Source organism: Athene cunicularia, assembly GCF_003259725.1.
Source record: "Athene cunicularia isolate RWA chromosome 3 unlocalized genomic scaffold, athCun1 chr3_part1, whole genome shotgun sequence".
NCBI classification, from domain to species: Eukaryota; Metazoa; Chordata; class Aves; order Strigiformes; family Strigidae; genus Athene; species Athene cunicularia.
The window spans coordinates 32,251,186-32,268,765 of record NW_020799097.1 but is presented as its reverse complement, the minus strand read 5'-3'; the positions used below and the strand labels follow the sequence as shown (position 1 = coordinate 32,268,765).

The window sequence follows — 17,580 nt, the reverse complement described above, 5'->3', positions numbered from 1 at the left end:
TAAAACCTATTTCCTAGGTCAGCAGAGAGCTGGAGCCAGTGCTGTAACTGCTCACCTGAAAGTCCCTCTGGTAGGCTGAATAACTGATACTTGCTTCAGAAGAAACCAGATCTGGACCTCTGGTCTTTTACATATTATATGAAGGAATACACTGTACAGTTTCTAATAGCTGAGCTTGCCTACATGCTTCCTTGTGTTCCTCCATTTCCCTTAATTATTTTGTGTATGACCTTCCCACATAATTAATTGCTTATCAGTTTCCCTGCAGCACTTCAAGCTTTGTGCTTCCTTATGCTTCTTTCCCTCCTTAATCTGTCTGTTCTGCACAATCCCTCACAGTGTCATGTTGTATCCCATCCGTCTGCTTACTGTTTTCCTCCCATTCTACTTTTTGTTCTCTGCCTTCCCCCCAGCTTTATCTTTAGCTCATTCCTCACTAACTGGCAAGAACAAGCCTCAGTGAAGTCAGCCTAAACAGAAACCACTGCAGGCAGTTGGTCTTATCACTCTACAGCAGAAGTTACTTAGTTTGTACTCAAGGCATGTTTTCTGAACTGAATGTAGCAAGGTTGGTTCTCTGTGGAGCAGATCATAGATCATGCCCTCTGGAATCTCAGTTATCCCACACTCTGGGAGACTCTGCTTTCCCCAAGGACAAGTCCTTGATTTTACTCAGAGTTCTATCTTTCTTTTCTTGTTACAGAACACCATAAATAGTCTCCGCTTTTCATCCCTCCCATTCCACACCAGTACCCACTCTCCAGTATTTAAGAAACTATTTTTCTGTCCACTTCTAACTTTTCCTCCACCACTGCTCAACGCTTCCTCCTGTTCTCAGCTACATACCACTGACTATTTGGTCTTTTATCTCTTCTGCCTGCTTAGCATTCTTCTTGTTTCTTCTAAGATTTCTTCTTTCTGATATCAACGTTTTACTTCCAATACAACACATTAAACTGCTGCTTCCCATGTTCAGTCAGCAGCAGGGAGTTATTAGGGAAACTCCCATGTTTACAGCAAGAGGAGGTGCAATCTGGGATCCCTGATGTTCCTCTACATTTGACTTTCCTGGTATTCAAACTGCAGTGTAGTTTAGAGCAGTATGGTCTCTGAGGTGTTTTATTTTGGATATTTGACGTTAAGATTGAAAAATAAGGCCGTCATCTTGGCTTGCACTGCACATTTACTTCACTTAACTAATTAGATGGACAACTAGTTACAGAATGGTTTTGGTTTTATGTTTTTAAATGCAAAGCATATTTTCCTATGCTTGCTGTTTTAACAGCTTCCATTTCATAAAACACCATTTTTATGCTCAGTAGTAATTATGACATAATTTTTTCAGCTGAATTATTATTTTTTAAGAAGGACCATTATTAAAAAAAAAAAAAAAAATCCTGCTTTGCTTGGAGTTTGTCAAACCACAGGAAATTACAAGATAACTGACAGAAGGAATTCAGTGCTAACATACTTTCTCTCTGAACATCTAAAAAGTGATGTTACCTGAACATACAGAATTCACAAGCCACAGTCCTGGGGGCACTCTAGAGCCTAATGACACTTCTGTTCCCATTTTATACTGTATTAACATAATTTTTAAAAGTAAAAAACTTTGTTTTAAAACAATCACTTACGCTAACATTTGAGGTTTTGGGGAGCTTTCATACCAGGAAACAGATGAAGCTGAGCTGTAGGATGTGCTGCCTGGCTGTTGTGTAATTGCATCAGATTTCTTCCTTGAAGAACAGATAACATTGCAAGGAGAGTCTCTCAGAGAAGAAGGAAAAGACAGACAACCAGGAGTACAGACAGGAGGCATAGCCCTTCTGTCTCGCAGATGCCCGCTATCAATCCTTTCAGATCTCTGGGCTCTCTCTTCTGCTGAGCCATGATCCTGGTCAGCACTGGAAGCTCCATCTAATATACTATAGTCTGATTCTTCATAATACCCGTTTTCAATCATTTCTTGATCCTCCTCTTCTTCCTCATCTTGTTGGGAAGAGCAAATAATTTGTTTTCCATATGCTTCCTTTTGAGGGCTAACAGGATTGCTGTTGTCCGTAGGCCAAATATCTGAAATATCTGTGCTGCTTCGAGAGCCAAAATAGTTTTCGACAAGCCCTTGCTTTACCATGTCAGTACTACTGGTTGGAGAAGGATTATCTGTACCTGTTTCACTTTTACCTACTGACAGTTCTTCAGTTGTCTCCTTTAGTTCTAAAGGCTCGTTATGTTTTCCTTCCTTTGTTTTTTCAACTTCATACGCTGCCTTTACAGATGAAGAACCTGAAATGACAGATGGCTCACCCATACAAGTAATTTCCAAATGCAAATTAACTGTTTCTTTTGTAGTGTTAAGATGCCTTTCAAGGTCCTGAGAGTCCTTGCAGGTTGTGCCAAGGTCTGCCTGTGGGCTGTAACTTTTCACATCAGTAGATGTGCCCTCATCTGAAACAACTAAGTGTAAAAGATCTTTTGTTCCTGAGAGCAAGGAATGTATAGACAGAGTTTTGTCATCTGAGTGCCCTGAAAATACAACACACTGTTGCTGTAAATTGGTGTTTGATTTTTTACTGTCAGCACATTTTGGCAGGTCAATTGCCCCAAGATCCAGTATCGTTTTGCTGTCACTTAACTGGCATTCAGGTACAATAGATATTTTTGAATTCTCATCAGGTGACAGCTCATCATCATCTGAAGGCAGAGAATTTATGGATGTCAGGGATGACTGTATTTCACTTACAGCACTAGTACTCTCAGTGCAATGGCTTTCTATTGTGTTTTTTACAGCACAGTCTGGTTTTAGTAAAAGCTGAGGAAATACTCTCTCACCATTGTATGCACTTTGGCCTTGAACATTTTCGAAAACCTGATCAGGGTTGGGGTGAGTTGCAAAAGAACTTGGTTCACTTTCTATACCTGAATCTGAAAACCTAGAAGAAGCATATGTCACACTAACATCTGGTAATTTAGTTATATCTCCACTTGCAGAAAGTTGAGTTTCTTTTGTAGAAACAGTAGGCTGATTACTCTTCATTTTTGTCAAGATGTCACTGGTATGTCGGAAGTTTCTTTCGTGGACATCTTCCTTTTCAATCACTGGTTCCTGTTCTCCTGAATTCAATTTATTTCCAGATTCTGAAGACTGAATATTGGGTGTCTGCAAATTCTCTCCTTGCACTCCATCTTGTGGAAACTCAGCCCATGATCCAATGTGAACAGTTACTTTTTCCCCTTCATAGGGATTCTTATTACTTGGTTTGACCTCAATTGTCCTGACTCCTGAGGAAGCTGGTTGACCTCCATGACAACACTCAAGTGTACCTCTGGGTTGTAGAGCACTATCTGCTTGTATAGTTCCAGAACCTGTCTGGGAGATAGTAAGCCTACCAAAAATAGCTACATTTTCACAGTGCACAAGGCTACCCGGATCTGGTTGGATACCTTCAATCTTGGCAGTCTTTTCCTCAGTTCCAGATGGCAAAAAGGGAAGTTCTCTTTGACTTATTTGCCCGGTGCAGGTCTTTGTATCACAAGGAAATCCACCTAATGCAGGGTCCAGCCCGTCGTTAGCATTGTATGAAGGCCTGCCTTCTGAGCTTCTAGAGGCATCTTCCAGTGTTGCACTTTTCAAACATTTATAGCCCACTAGGACCACAGAGTCCTTAGAGTTCTGTTTCACAACTTTTTTTGTGTTTTCAGGTTTCATTGTCTTCATGAGCTTAGTAACCTTAACTTTGGATTTATTTGCATCTTCATTTTTCCCTTTCAATGTTTTTGTTAGCATCTTTTCACTTTCTGAATGCCAAAGGTTGGAGGCACCTGCAGGTCTTATTTTCAGTTCCGGACTAGTAAAACCAGCTACAAAACCTTCTTCAGCTTCAAATTTATCCAGTTTATTGGACTCTGACCTTGGAAGACTCTGTACTACCAACCAGGGTACATCCAGATCTTTCACCAAAAAAAGTAGGGGAGGGGGGAGAAAAAGGATTGTTTAAAACAAGATTATGCAGGTAACTGAAGTTATAAACCACTAGTAATTATAGAACTTTACACATCTTCAAAACTCAAACTAAAGAAACATTTCCTAGCAAATAAATGTATTCCTTTAAAGCCAGCAAGAAGTGTAATGAAAAATACTCAGGTTTTACATATTTTTTGCTCATTTCTTCAAAAAGAAAACTGTACTGTGAGGCGTTTACCTTCAGTAATTGAATCTAAATACCGATCTTCAAAGATTATGGGCAATGAGTTCATATCTCCATCTAGTTCACTGCATTCAATAGGGAGGGGTGGAAGAGAACTGCAGAAGGAAGTGTTTTTGATAGCTGCACACATCTGTAGATGACTCTGAGCACTGAAAAAAAGGAAGTAGTCCCACATGAAAAAAACAGAACTGTTTATTTTTACATTAACAGAAATTAGCAGTAGCTTAATTCACTTTAGTAAAGCTCTTCTACTAATTAGTTATTTAATAGCTTTAATAGTTATTTAATAACTTCTTATATAATATCCATTAAAAAACTTCAAATCTGTATTTAGAACATAAGTTTCTCTTGAACTTGTTATATAAGTATTTTTGCAAGACAGTACTTCTACATATGCTACAGAATAATAGTATGACATGTTACATACTGTGCACTTCAAAAGGCTACTCACTGTAGTTCTTGATAGGCAAGGGCAGCTTGCCTAGGATGCTCAAGACAAAAGAATGCTTCTGCAAATCTGCGCACCTGCAAGATCCAAATAAAGTTAGAGCTTATTTTATATTACATACAATTTTTGAAAATCCACCAGCATTCCTACACAGCCGTCTTATTAACTTGTATGTATTTACAGACCGAGTTTTGTTTTGGTTTTTTTTTTTTTAATGTTCATTCTGAGTGGGAGGACACAGAATACCACAGGCAAGACTAGCAACTGAAACGAGAATTTTAACTTATACACTGGATGACTGGGGGAAATTGTATTTGATTCAACTGCCAGCTGAAAATTTGATTACCATGAAATCAATTATCCAAATCAGGCTCACCTGAAACAAGAACACACAAAAATATTACAAGAAATTTCAGTGAGAATATTTTGAGAAATTTCAATGAGAAGAAAGGAAATGACTGATCAACACCTCTGAATATGCTTGAGGATTACATTCAGAAGCAGAAACCCGTTAGATACTCTCCAGTCTTAAAATACAGAGCAGTATGTGTTTCAGACTTTCCATGAATACTTACTAGCCCACAATAAACTACTGTGCAAAAAAATATTTTGTCAAGATTTCAGCTGCAAATGACAAAGACAATAACAAAATGTATGCTAATTACAAGCAGTTTATTCAAGACAATTGTATGCCTGAAGTTAATAAACCATACAATACTAAAATTGTATTATATAACATGGGGAGAATATTTTTTTATCATCAAATACATAGTGTGGAAATAGAGTGTGAATTATACAACAATTTACTACAAATAAAAAATAATCAGTGTATTGAAAATGCAGTATCTAGAAACCCCAAAGTTAAGGTTTTGCAAGATGAGATTTCTCACATTTCCAGTATTACATAAAAATATTAATACAATCTACATGCATTTTTAGAACTTCTAGTTTTGCAACTGCTCCATTACCTGCATCCAAAAAAGTACAATTCAATCCAGTATGAGAGCATCTTGTTTATTGTAACAAGACGTATAAAAACGAGAATGTGCTGTACAGTGGCTGTTGGCAACTGCCTGTGCATTAACTTGGGCATAAATATAAGTTTGTTTATATCAAAACAAAATTTCTATCTCACTTACAGAACCACTTATGCAGCTAGTCTACTTAATCAATCATTTATTTACCAACCACTTCCTAGCCCCCTACTCCTTTATTTCTTCAGTATACTCTGGGTCTTCCTTATAAGTATCTAACTGCCCAAACAGACAGACAGAGTTTGCAGTGTATTTGGCAGAGCAGGCATCAGACCTGGTTCAGTCCCTCAGCTCTCACTTCACTCAGAGCTGCAGTCATTATCTGTCCACCCTGAGCACTAACATAGCACTAGGAAAACTGTGCATAAACTGTGTGCACTTACAGAAGAGTTAGTTTTCCTTCCTGATGCTCCCCAGTATACTTTTAGAGTACCACTTGGATGAAGTTTTATGTTCTGTAGATTCTATTTTTTACTCTTTTTCCTTTTAATAAAAGAAAAACTTTTAAAAAAATTGCTCCAAGGTGCTTAAGAAAAAATAAAACAACCCAAAACCATTAAAACTCCAATTTCTGGCCTGCACTAGAAGTTGAAAGTCCTGTACCAAACTCCCAGAATTCAATATACTGTATTATATGAAATTAATCTCAATCATAACATTATCTGTGAATAGTCACAGAAAACATTTTGAAGACAAAATACTAAATTCAATACCTTCTTGTAAATGCAACTTCCAGCAGTGACCAGACACACACTCAGAATATGTATCTGCTTTCCTTTCAGAAATTATGTCAGGAGTTTATGTGATTATGTGGGATTAGAATCTATGTTCCTATGTACTTCTCTGCATTTTCCCAGCTGGCTTTTCTAAAAACACCAAGTACATGATATTGTCAGAGCTAGTCCTCAACCTTTCCCCCAGAAAGGGAGAACACTGTTACACAACAGACTTAGAGACAATCCTACAAGTTAAAAACTATATTTTTAGAGCAGTTGATCATGAAGTGGACTGATTACTGTTCTAAACTGAGCAATTTAAAGATGAATTAAAGATCCTAATCCATCAGGTATCAGAAAAGAAAATAGTAACAGGAATATTGTTCAATTTGTAGATGTTTGTGGTTCAAGTCAAGGACTGAGCATAAGGCTGTTTTCCAGGGGGCAAGCAAGGTGGTTTTAACTTCAGATGTGAGCAATCCCTTTATCACATGAAGTTTTTTTGGAGACCAGATCCTTAGAATTCTGCTACTTTCTCAAACAGAAAGGGAAGACTTTTTTTTTTTTTAATTTACAATAAATCCCATTCATAATTGTTTAAGTAATTCCAGTGCTTCTGAAGAAAACTCTGATTACCAGCTGCAGACAGCTCTTAGCATAATAGCAACGGTATAAAACTAGTTGAAAGCAAGCTCTGAAAGCCTACATAAATCAATATTAAAGAGAGAGAAAAACCTCAAACCAACAGTAGTTAATTATGTTTAATCAGTTCGTAACTTACAGAAGGACCAACACATTTGCTAGGATCCTGTTAAACAGGCTCTGCAGAACCAGAACGACTACCAGCTGGTGCTACTGACTTGGGCTGACTCCATGGTATCATTGTAGGAGGAAATTGTATCTGCTACTCCTAATCCCTACAGACTTCCCAAAATTATGTTTTTTTATGGTCCTCCCAATGTAAACAGAAGAGGAGGAAAAAATCGGATAGAAAAACTGCCGTGGAATACATACTGAGTCCCTGCACATTTATGAGTAGCAGTCTGAGATCTTAGTTCTCAGTTCTCATACTTCAGGACTAAACAAACTAAAAATCATTTTGTAAAAGCATGTTCAGACCTACCAGAAGATGTCACCATGGAGCAAAGAGGTGAACTAGTTCAGTGTGCAAACTTTTTGTAATACAAAGTAACATACTCCAAACAGTGTTTTCAATAAAATGCAGGTGTAAAATTTATCAGCGTGATAATGTAGCTGGTGGATGTTCCTGATTTTTTTATGTGGTGCTTAATATTCAAAGTATTTGAAACTAGTAAAATATTTAAATACTTAAAGTAAAATTAAGAAAAATTATTAAAATAATAATTTTAAATACTTGAAATATATTCTTTCATTGTAACCTTATTTTCTAGCAACCCTTCAGCAGAAAAACCTGTTTTATAAGCAGCTACACAAAGAGGGTGAAAATCATGTGACCAAATACATATGACAGGCATTTCTTAGGGGGTATTTTAACACAAATATCTAAACCAGATTAATTACTCTCTAAAAGGGTTAATTTATCTTAGATTAATACTAAACTTTCCCAGGGAGAAATTTCCCGTGGAGGGTATAGTCTGGAAATATTGCAAGATGAAAAGGTGCAATTAAAAGAGATTTAGCATCCAGTAGTGATTTCCACTTATGTTTTCCATCCATTAGATTTCCAAATTAAAAAGGATTATCTAGAAGAATAGAATTTTGTATAGTACAAAAATCTTATTCCAGAAAGGACAGATACTCTCTCAAGAGGAAAATCAATTAGGTCATCTCTCAAATTTCAACTAAATTCAGTAACCAGAAAGCCTGCTTCATGCGATATGTGTAGATAACACATCTAGTGAAACATGATCAGTGTAGGTTTTCCAAGAGAAGTTTATATGAATCCTCAGAATATAAATTCTCAAGAGATTATTAATACAAATTACAAGTTATTGTACTAACCACTGCAAAACAAGATCCAAAATCAACAACCAAACATACTCTTAGAAAAGTCAAGGCTCGAATTTACTGTCTCTTTTTAATTGAAAGGCTTACTGAGTTTATGGATTGTTGGCTCCTGTTCTACTGCCACGTGGGAAGGCCAGTAGAGTGTTGGTTTCTTACACAGATATTAATTACATGTATTTGCAAAGTAGTTGGACAAACTCTTCACATCTTGAAGTAGAGAAAACAAGTGTCACCTTTGCCAATTAGTGTTTTTTAAATTAAGTAACATCACATTGCTGGTTCTCTGTAAGTTGGCTCAGGTAAAATTTCCTTCTTGATGCCATATTATTCGATTCTTAAATAGTCAGCCTGCTTGCTCTTTGCTATCAGGCCCTAAATAAAAAGGTATTTAAGACTACCCATGTCCTGCATCTCCTTTTCAGTCTTTGATGTCTGGGTAGATAAAGAAGTATCCAGTAACTGCAGAACTCAATAAAAAAAAATAGCAATTAGCCACTTCTTTCAAAAATAAAATTTCAGCTCACCTTTTTCAGTTATAAGAAGGGTCACCTATGAGCTCAACTTAGAAATGTTTATTTAGACATAGTGACAGGTAACAGAAGTGGGCATAACAGCTACAGGCATAAAACAAAACTATACTTTTTTTTAAAAAAAAAAGAAGGAGGAAGGGAACTCCTATTTGAATTTTGTGCAAACTCAAAAGCATCACCGATATTGTGCATATGAAAAGTATATCTCAATTCACATAGTATAATAAACTACTTTGATTTATACTCCCTAAAATAACTGCAGTAAAATTCACTAATTAAGGTATTTGAGAGCTAGAGAGAATGACATTTAAGAAGTTACATAAACAATTATAAGCAGCATCTTTTCTTAAAAATATTGGAGCAGTAAAAATGAAAATCTTAATACTTCTTTTGTTTTTACTAAATACATACTTGTACAAACACTAACATACCAGCAGTTGAATGCAAGTGCAGGTTAAGTGAAACGGTATTCTCATTTTGCACCTTTACCAGTTCACTTGAATTTATACAAAAAAGAACAGGAAGGTAAGTAAGATTCATAGATAACCAGTAAAATGATCACACTTTCCCACATCTAGCATGTCTCAACAAATAAACCTTGCGCTCTTACTGAAAGATTCCATTTATTCTCCAGAATAGGCCATTTCCACAACCATTGTTCCCTCGTTAAACAATGTGATTTATCAAGTCCATACATAAGACCACAGTCCAAGTATCCTTCATAGGTTTCCCCTCCAGAACCAAAACAGAAATGGTTTTGATGCAAATGACAGAAATGCTGGTGAGACAAATCAAATCTCTGAGAACTAAAGCCTGAAAATACACTTTGGTTTGAACTGTAACTATTACAAAGCACTAATAACATGTATTCTCATTAACTACACCTTCTAACAAGCTCTCTGTAAATGGTTTTACAAGAAGGACCTCCAGAAAATCTCTTAATATGACCTATTCTACATCATACATGAGATAAATGCACAGATGGTGATGTCAGACAGCAAAGACCCACCAGCTGAAGATCAAGCTGTGTATTTGACAAGTAGGGGCGGCAGGTGTTATTGTTTATTTGTTTTGTTTTAATGAATCTTACTCTCTGAAAACTTTAGCATGTTAGGTTTCTTCAAATCCTTGGCCACAGAAGAGGGGAGGGAAAAATATATTTATTAGAAAGTAAGGCTAACGCTTTAGTTTACACTTGGAAATATTTCACTATGGGAACTAGCACTGCTGTAATTTTGCATGTAGAAGCCCACAGCAACTGCACATATGCATATAGAGATCAACTCTGTGTGTAGGTACTCACTATAAATATTTTTACACATATACCCACATAATCACATGCCAGATCCTTTCTGATACATCTCTTCTTTTATAAAATTCCACGTAAGAGACTTTTCAAAGCTTATGAATGTTATAAATTCTTAATTCAGAAGGAAATTACATTTTGTTTTATGATGTAAGCAGCCAGGCTAAATACAGTAGGGAAGTAAAATGTAGAGTGGGCACTAGGCATGGCTCCTGCAGAAAAATTCATCATTCTGCACAAATCCACCTTATTCCACAGACTTCAATTTGCCTACTGAACTGTATTTCTTATTCAAAAGATCAATAAATTAGTTGGTTTGTAAACATAAATAATGTATTTTATTTAAAGAATAAGCTCTAGCAAAATGATACACAAACTAACAAATGCAATACAACATCACCCGTTAAGATTCCAACTAGTTTTCTCAAATAAAACTAGAAAAATTGGAATCTGGAGTCTCATTTTGATACACATTTCTGTAACAATGTGTCCCAGTAAGAGTATGAACATGGCAGAGTTTCTAAAGCCAGACTCAATACTTACTCTTAATGTGTGATGCTCTTGTGCTAGCAATGCTGTGACCTCCTCTTGGAAGGTAATGACCTCCAGAAATTGTCCCCAGAGTGCCATTAGAAGTGAGCAAAGCTGAGCAAGATTCATATTTATAAGTTCTGCCAGTTCATCAGGATTTTCCATTTTCTGAAGTCAGGAAAAAATATTTACATGGTTAACAGATGAGATCATAATGTACAGACAAGAATCAAAAAGGTGTACTTGATCTTACTGAGAATTTTAAGAACTCCCAAATGAGAACTGTTTTGTCTAAGCATCAGAATTGAATTAATCTATTTTAAGTTGCTCTAAACAGTATCCACTTCTCTTTTAGAATTAGGACTCCTGACCTTAAATTAAAGCAGTAATTCAATTTATGGCAACAATTACTGAGTTCTAACATGCAAAACTACAGTGTGCTTGGAACAGGAATCAGAAAATTGATACTCACTATGTTAGTCCAAATTTGATACAATTGTAAAAATTTAGTAAGAGACATCTCCATTTCAGAATAGTCACAATAACATTTATATGGTGCTATATAGATATATCTCTCTGTATACTTAAAGCATAATCAGGAAACAGTGTTACAATATAGGCTTCCTAGAACCAGATCACCCCAAGCCAAATTCAATGTGACACAAGTTTTTCTTTCTTAGCAATGTACTGTAATCCTGTGACACAGTCCTACACCAGTCAGTTGTAGACTGCTAAGGTTATGTTCCCTGCCATTTTAGAAAAAAATACAGTTTTTCAGAAACTCACTGCAGGCACATAAGGCACTGAGGCAAAGGGTTCAAAAAGCAAAGATAAAAGAGTAAAGATAAAGATAGTAAAGACCCAACTCTAGTAACATTAAAAAGTAATTAAAAAAAAGGACAGCAAATATTGAAACACCAGCGTAGCAGGTGGGAGTGGAAATAAGAGGAACTTTTGATGAGAAGTGCACAAAAGAATAGAAAGGAGAAAATGGAAAAAATATACTTCAGCAAGCTAAGGGAGAAACTAAAGAATTCACAGAACTAAATGTAAAAAAACCTTTTAATATACAAAATAAGATTATTAGTTGCCCACAGAGAGCTAACTGTGTTGGCTTTGTCTCCAGTTATACAAATGTTAACCTTCTAAAGCCAGTATTACATTTCCCCGCAGTTATATTACTACTACAGTAATGAAAAGTAAGCCTACTGTTCTTCAAAAGCTGGACAGACAGCCCACTCAGCAGCAAAGCATGGACCACTTTTCAAAAAAGTTTTAAAATCTGTGCTTTAAACTTTGCTGTGACAAGAAAATTAGCTATTCAGCTGGGGCTAGTTCTAACAAGAGAATGGGGAGACAAATCAAAGTAATCTGAAGTAGACAGTGTTTTCTTGAGTATGTAGGGAAAACAGGAAAAGACAGCATCAGGACAAGCCCTTCAAGATGAGGGGATCACTTGGATAATCTGCTTTTATATAACTTACTACTACTGCTTGATCTTCTAATGTTGTTATTTGATACCATTTAAAATAATTCAAATTATACATGAAGAAAACTCAAAATGTGATTTTAATACAAGTAATCCACCTTTCTATAATATCCAGTTTCATGATACACAAAAGTTACCATGGCTACTGACACACTAAGCCACTAGATCAATAATTGTGGAGTCAGTTAAACAATTTCTTTTTGAGTGAAGAAGAGTTGAAATAAGTGCTGGCAAAAACCATACAGGATGTTACTACTGAAACAAACAGTTTATTCCCAAGTAGTATTTGAAATCAGCATACTCTACTTTTATAGTTATTTCACTTATATAATACATTTAAAAAATTGTACCTTTACTTCTTCACACAATTCTGTAAGACGAACTTCTACATCTATGTTTTCTGGAAAGATGAGAGGACATATCCATGAAAAATGCACTTTCTGTTACAGAGTAAAACCAATTATCTCACAAAATAATTTTAAAACATGAAAAAGAACCCATCAAATAGGAAGTGCCACAGTTATCTTTAAATCAAGTAAATTATAAACTCCCATTAAAATAATTTCTTATAATTTCTGAGATTGAGGATAGAACACAATTAATAAAAAAAAATGTTTGTGATTGAGTACCATGATCACTTATCATGATACCTTGTCAAGGATACCAATTTTCCATTCAGAATTATACTTGAAAATACTGTAATTTAAATTATACAGTTTGCAGATTATCCACTGAGAGCTGCTCAACTATTCAGCAGCTGTCACTGTTCACATCCAAGGTAACACAATTCCTCTTCTACCTCAGATTTTCTAGAGATAACTTACTCCAATACCATTTTTCTACAGGTATATTATTTACCTGATTTGTAAGATATGTGAACACAAATACAATTCTTTAATTGTCTGAGGAATTTATATTTTAGTTAAATAAAACTGTTCTTTAATTGATCTTCCTCTCAACAGCTCAACGTTAGGAGCAAATCAATCTTCCATGGTATGCCAGCTTAAACTGGATCTGAACCTCAAATGACTTATTTATAAAGAAAACAGATTTATTCCTTCATGTAAGATGTTTGTCCTTGTTAATCATTCCTAGTCTACTTATGGGAATCTGATAAATTAAATAATAATTTTGTACTATGTTTTTAATTCCTTCTACATCTGAGGTACCAGTAACAAGGGAACAGTTTATAAACCCTAAAACTGTCTGTAAGAACTATTTAAATATAAATTCATTTTTAAAACACAGTATTAAGGAAAAAAACCCAACGTTTCTTGAAAACACACACCAACAAAAGATGCTTTGAAACTCACAGTAATAAATTTAGGATAAGGATAATGAACATAGGTTTACAGAACAGCAACAGCGAGCTTACTCAATTTGTCTTTGAATGATACCACTTAGACTTGGTAAGTATATATTGATTTTCAGCTAACTGCATCCATTATCCTTAGGTTTAAACTTAATGCCAAACAAATTAACTCACATAACTCAAAAGTTCTGAGAAAACATGCAAATTGCAGAAACGCATCAAGTTCTCATAAACAAGTTTAGAAATGTTTTTGAAAGAAACTACATACACCTGCATAGCTAAACAGTACTTGATGATAATTATTCTGAAAATAAATAAAAATGGTTTAAGATATGATACTACTTTTGGTGTGTTTGGGGCCACACAAATTTTGTCATTAGTGAAAAAACTAAATGGCTTACTTATGAGAAACAATACTGATTATTTATCTTGTCACACTGCAATTGAGAATAGGCTTTGAACCACATTTAGAACTCTGAAGTCTAGAATCATTATGGTAAATCCCAAACTACAATGTTATATTAAAAAAAAAGACAACAGGATACCAGACAAAAGGAAACTAAATACTAACATTCTACAGCAGTAATGTTCACCCAAACAAACATCTGATACAATTTTGCTGGCCCTGATAAAAACCAGTTTTGTTTTCTTTTTAAAACAAAACCAAAACCCAGTTATAGAAAATTAAGTTGGTGACCTAGTATGAGACTGAACTGCCATTTTATTCTTTTCCCATCATAAACTTTCTTGTGCCTAAACAGCACTGTTATCTTTTGTCCAGCATCAGGCCAACACTAACACTCTCCAAAGGGAAAACTGGCCATTTAGATACGGACAAATGCACCTTAAGCTTTCAGAACATCTTGTATAGTGTTTGGAAGAATCAAGCCTTGAGATACCAGCATCAACCTGAAAGTTTTCTCAGGAAAAAAAGGTATTTGTCTTTAACTACCTAAATAACTGAGTCTGTGATAAATTAAGTGAAGCTGTAATTTTTAGTTGTTTTATTTAAATGGCGATAACTGGCTAACTTTTCAATCATTTTTGTTTCATAAAATAGAACAACACTAAACCAAAAATCAGTAATAATTTCTCATTTTATTATCTATATTCAGCCTAGAAATAAGTAACTCAATTCTGCAGAGTTCAGAGTCCAACATATGTTCACTATGGCTGAATAGTGAAATAGTGTTCCTGTTTACAAAAGAATGTAATATTTTATATTATTAATAAGAATATAAAATTTTATATTATTAATAAAAATCTGAGGGGTTATATCACCTGCTTTGAAAACATACCTAGGTAGGCGTCTCTCTGGGTTCGTGGATATTTTCTTCTGAGAAGGCGTTCATAAAGGACCTGCATGCTGGCCTTGGCTAGTTATAGGGATTGCACACACATGACTAGTTACTACACTCCTTTTTTCATCTGTGATTTATTATTTGCCTAAAGTTAGTAAAAAAGCTTATTGCTAGCCTCGCAATTAGTGCAGTTAGATCAGTACATGAAAGCATATAATTTTAGTGTAGTTTCTAGATTATCACTCGTGATACACATAAAGCTAGCATCTTTTATTTCCTGAAACCAATAATACTTAAGTGTTCAATTACAATTATTGAGTCCAATAGTTGTCTGCACATGCTTCTGCAAAATCACTGTCTTGTGTTAAAATTATATGACAGAGCAATAGCAAAGCAAACAGAAGAAACAAAATTAAAGAGATAATAATTTAAAACAAAAAAGTGACAATTCTGGGATTTAAAAAACAGGGCTTGAGATTAGATTCTCTTTTGCAATGCCCATTTAAACTTCACACAAAATCTCCACTATGAAACAGTTCATTTACTTTAAATTTAAAAGTAAATGCAAATGGCATTTGTGTACTTTGTGAAGTCTTGAGAACTTCAATTTCTTTATAGACATCACAGAAACACAGTTTTTTACTGCTGATGGATTTTACAATTATTAGTGTTAATGGTAGGCATTAGTTAATTTTCACGAGCACAAGGTAACAGAAGCATAATTAATATTTACATTACTAGTCCTTTTTTGTTATATCAATTGTCCCAATCAAAACACATACAAAATAACTGAAATAAATTTTAAAAATATTTGCAAATAAGAAAACAAAGTAATTCTAGCAGAGCCTTAAAAAGTAACAAAAAAAATGTCCACAGGAAACAAACCGTCAGCAGAATATGTACAATGAATGTTAAATGTAAGTAGTAATTTTCTCTTCATATATTTATTTTGAGAATTTCTGTTCAAACTCACATTCCTAAAGGTAAGCTAAATTACCCACAGAAACTGCAAAAGTTCTGACTCAAGTTCCACTAAAGCTTATGAAAATCCAGGAACTGAAGGTCCTACTGAAACATATAAGTATCAAGATTTAGTCTAAGCCTATCCTCACAACAACAATAGTGCCAACAGATTCTATTTGAGAAAAAGCACTTTTTGTCCTTAAAAGGAAGACTAACAGTTGAGTCATTCCTTTAATAGGGTGTTCCCCTCTGTATCAAGATTAAGATAACTGACACAGAAATATTCTTTGCACTGTAACTGTAGCAGTATTTTTACTTCTATAAAGAAAAAGCCTCAGTTTATGATATTTTTCTATGCACAGATTTTTAATGCACTCCCTCCCTCAAATTTTTTTTTTAAATTAGCTTTGCATTTTGTAATACACAAGTGAAACATTATTTGTTTGAATCACTAATTGACCACATCACATTTTTAAAATAACTTTCATATCTCAATTTCCAATCTTATTGTTTCCTAATGCTTAGTTTTGACATTGGTCAAATTAAACAATACAGGAATCAATAAATGCTGTCTACAATTAGTGTAAATTCCATAAATCTATTTTTCAGATTTACATAGAATTTTACATGACTAAAAGGGTGGTATGCTTGATGAGGAAAAAGTCTAAAACATCTTTGCCAATGTATTTTCTATTTTTTCTTCCACAGCTCTCCTAGTTCACAAGTTGAGGCTAAACTCTCTAATATACCTGCATTCTACAGAAATGTAACATGCATTTCCATACGTTATGTTTTACTTAATATTTTTGCAGTTAATTCTACTGAATGTAGTTACTAGAAGATTTCACGGCCACAGAACTTAAATTTCTTTCTATAAGACTGTCTTGTTAAGAGTTTAATTTTAACTTTATTAAAGAAATAGCTTCTCTGAAAGCATATTTTAACTACTCAATTTTATAGAAACCATTCTTGTCTATTTAGATTTTTTTCCTAATTCTGAGGTAACTAAGTCTGTTTAAAAAGTTACACTTTAAAAACTTTAAAAAGTTACACTGAGCCAGCAGCAATTTCTTCTTGTAGGTCTTTTTTAGGTAAATTTCCACTGTAATATTCTCAAATCAAAGCTTACAGAGTTTCAATTTTTATACAAATAAACAAAGTTTCCTTATAGCAAACAAGTGTAGCATGCTACTTGGATTGAAGGTTTCTCTCTCACCACTAAACATACTGATTTGAAATAACAGAGCAAATCAAGACCAACAAGAAAAATATGTATTTTCATAAATTCAGGCTGTTATCTCCTTTTACTAGTAACGTGACAGTAATTGTTTCTTTTTTATTTTGTTCTTGAGTTATTAAATTCCAGCTCAATTTGAGCAAAGAGATTAGATATAGAAGATGTATGAAATCAATGCCAGTTTAGTCTAGAAGAGGGGTATTCTTAATAAACATCAACAATAAAGTGATGCATTTTATTAAATTCAACATACCCAGTTCAATTCGGTGAGAAGAGGGGAGCTCCTTTGTTATCATAATGAAATAGCTATGTAACCCTTTGAAAGCAAGCAGCAAACTGGCACAAAGTGTATAGTGGAAATTATAAGCATGACTAAGGAAAGACTCTGAAACAACAAAACTGCAACCCTAAAAAAAAAAAAAAGAAAAAAGGATGAGACACATATTAATTTTGTACAATAAATGAACAGAATAACTGAAAAGACAGATAAGCAATTTGCCTCTTTTCACAAGCCTC

At 34.5% G+C, this 17,580-nt stretch overlaps 1 protein-coding gene across 5 annotated transcripts in view; it reads right to left on the bottom strand.

The window, feature by feature from the left end:
• FAM135A (family with sequence similarity 135 member A) overlaps positions 1-17,580 on the bottom strand; it is an 81,457-nt gene that overhangs the window by 29,256 nt on the left and 34,621 nt on the right. For 4 of the 5 annotated variants that reach the window (XR_003397994.1, XM_026844779.1, XM_026844781.1 and 1 more), the window contains exons 9-15: positions 17,318-17,471; positions 14,862-14,939; positions 12,602-12,651; positions 10,775-10,930; positions 4,660-4,733; positions 4,203-4,357; positions 1,635-3,951 (exon numbers count right to left, since the gene is read on the bottom strand). Coding sequence is in view for 4 of the 5 variants with exons in the window: in XM_026844779.1 (XP_026700580.1) it covers positions 1,635-3,951; positions 4,203-4,357; positions 4,660-4,733; positions 10,775-10,930; positions 12,602-12,651; positions 14,862-14,939; positions 17,318-17,471 (2,984 nt within the window). In the remaining variant the exon portion in view is untranslated. The remainder of the gene's footprint in view (positions 1-1,634; positions 3,952-4,202; positions 4,358-4,659; positions 4,734-10,774; positions 10,931-12,601; positions 12,652-14,861; positions 14,940-17,317; positions 17,472-17,580) is intronic. The other variant, XM_026844783.1, reaches the window with a different exon arrangement.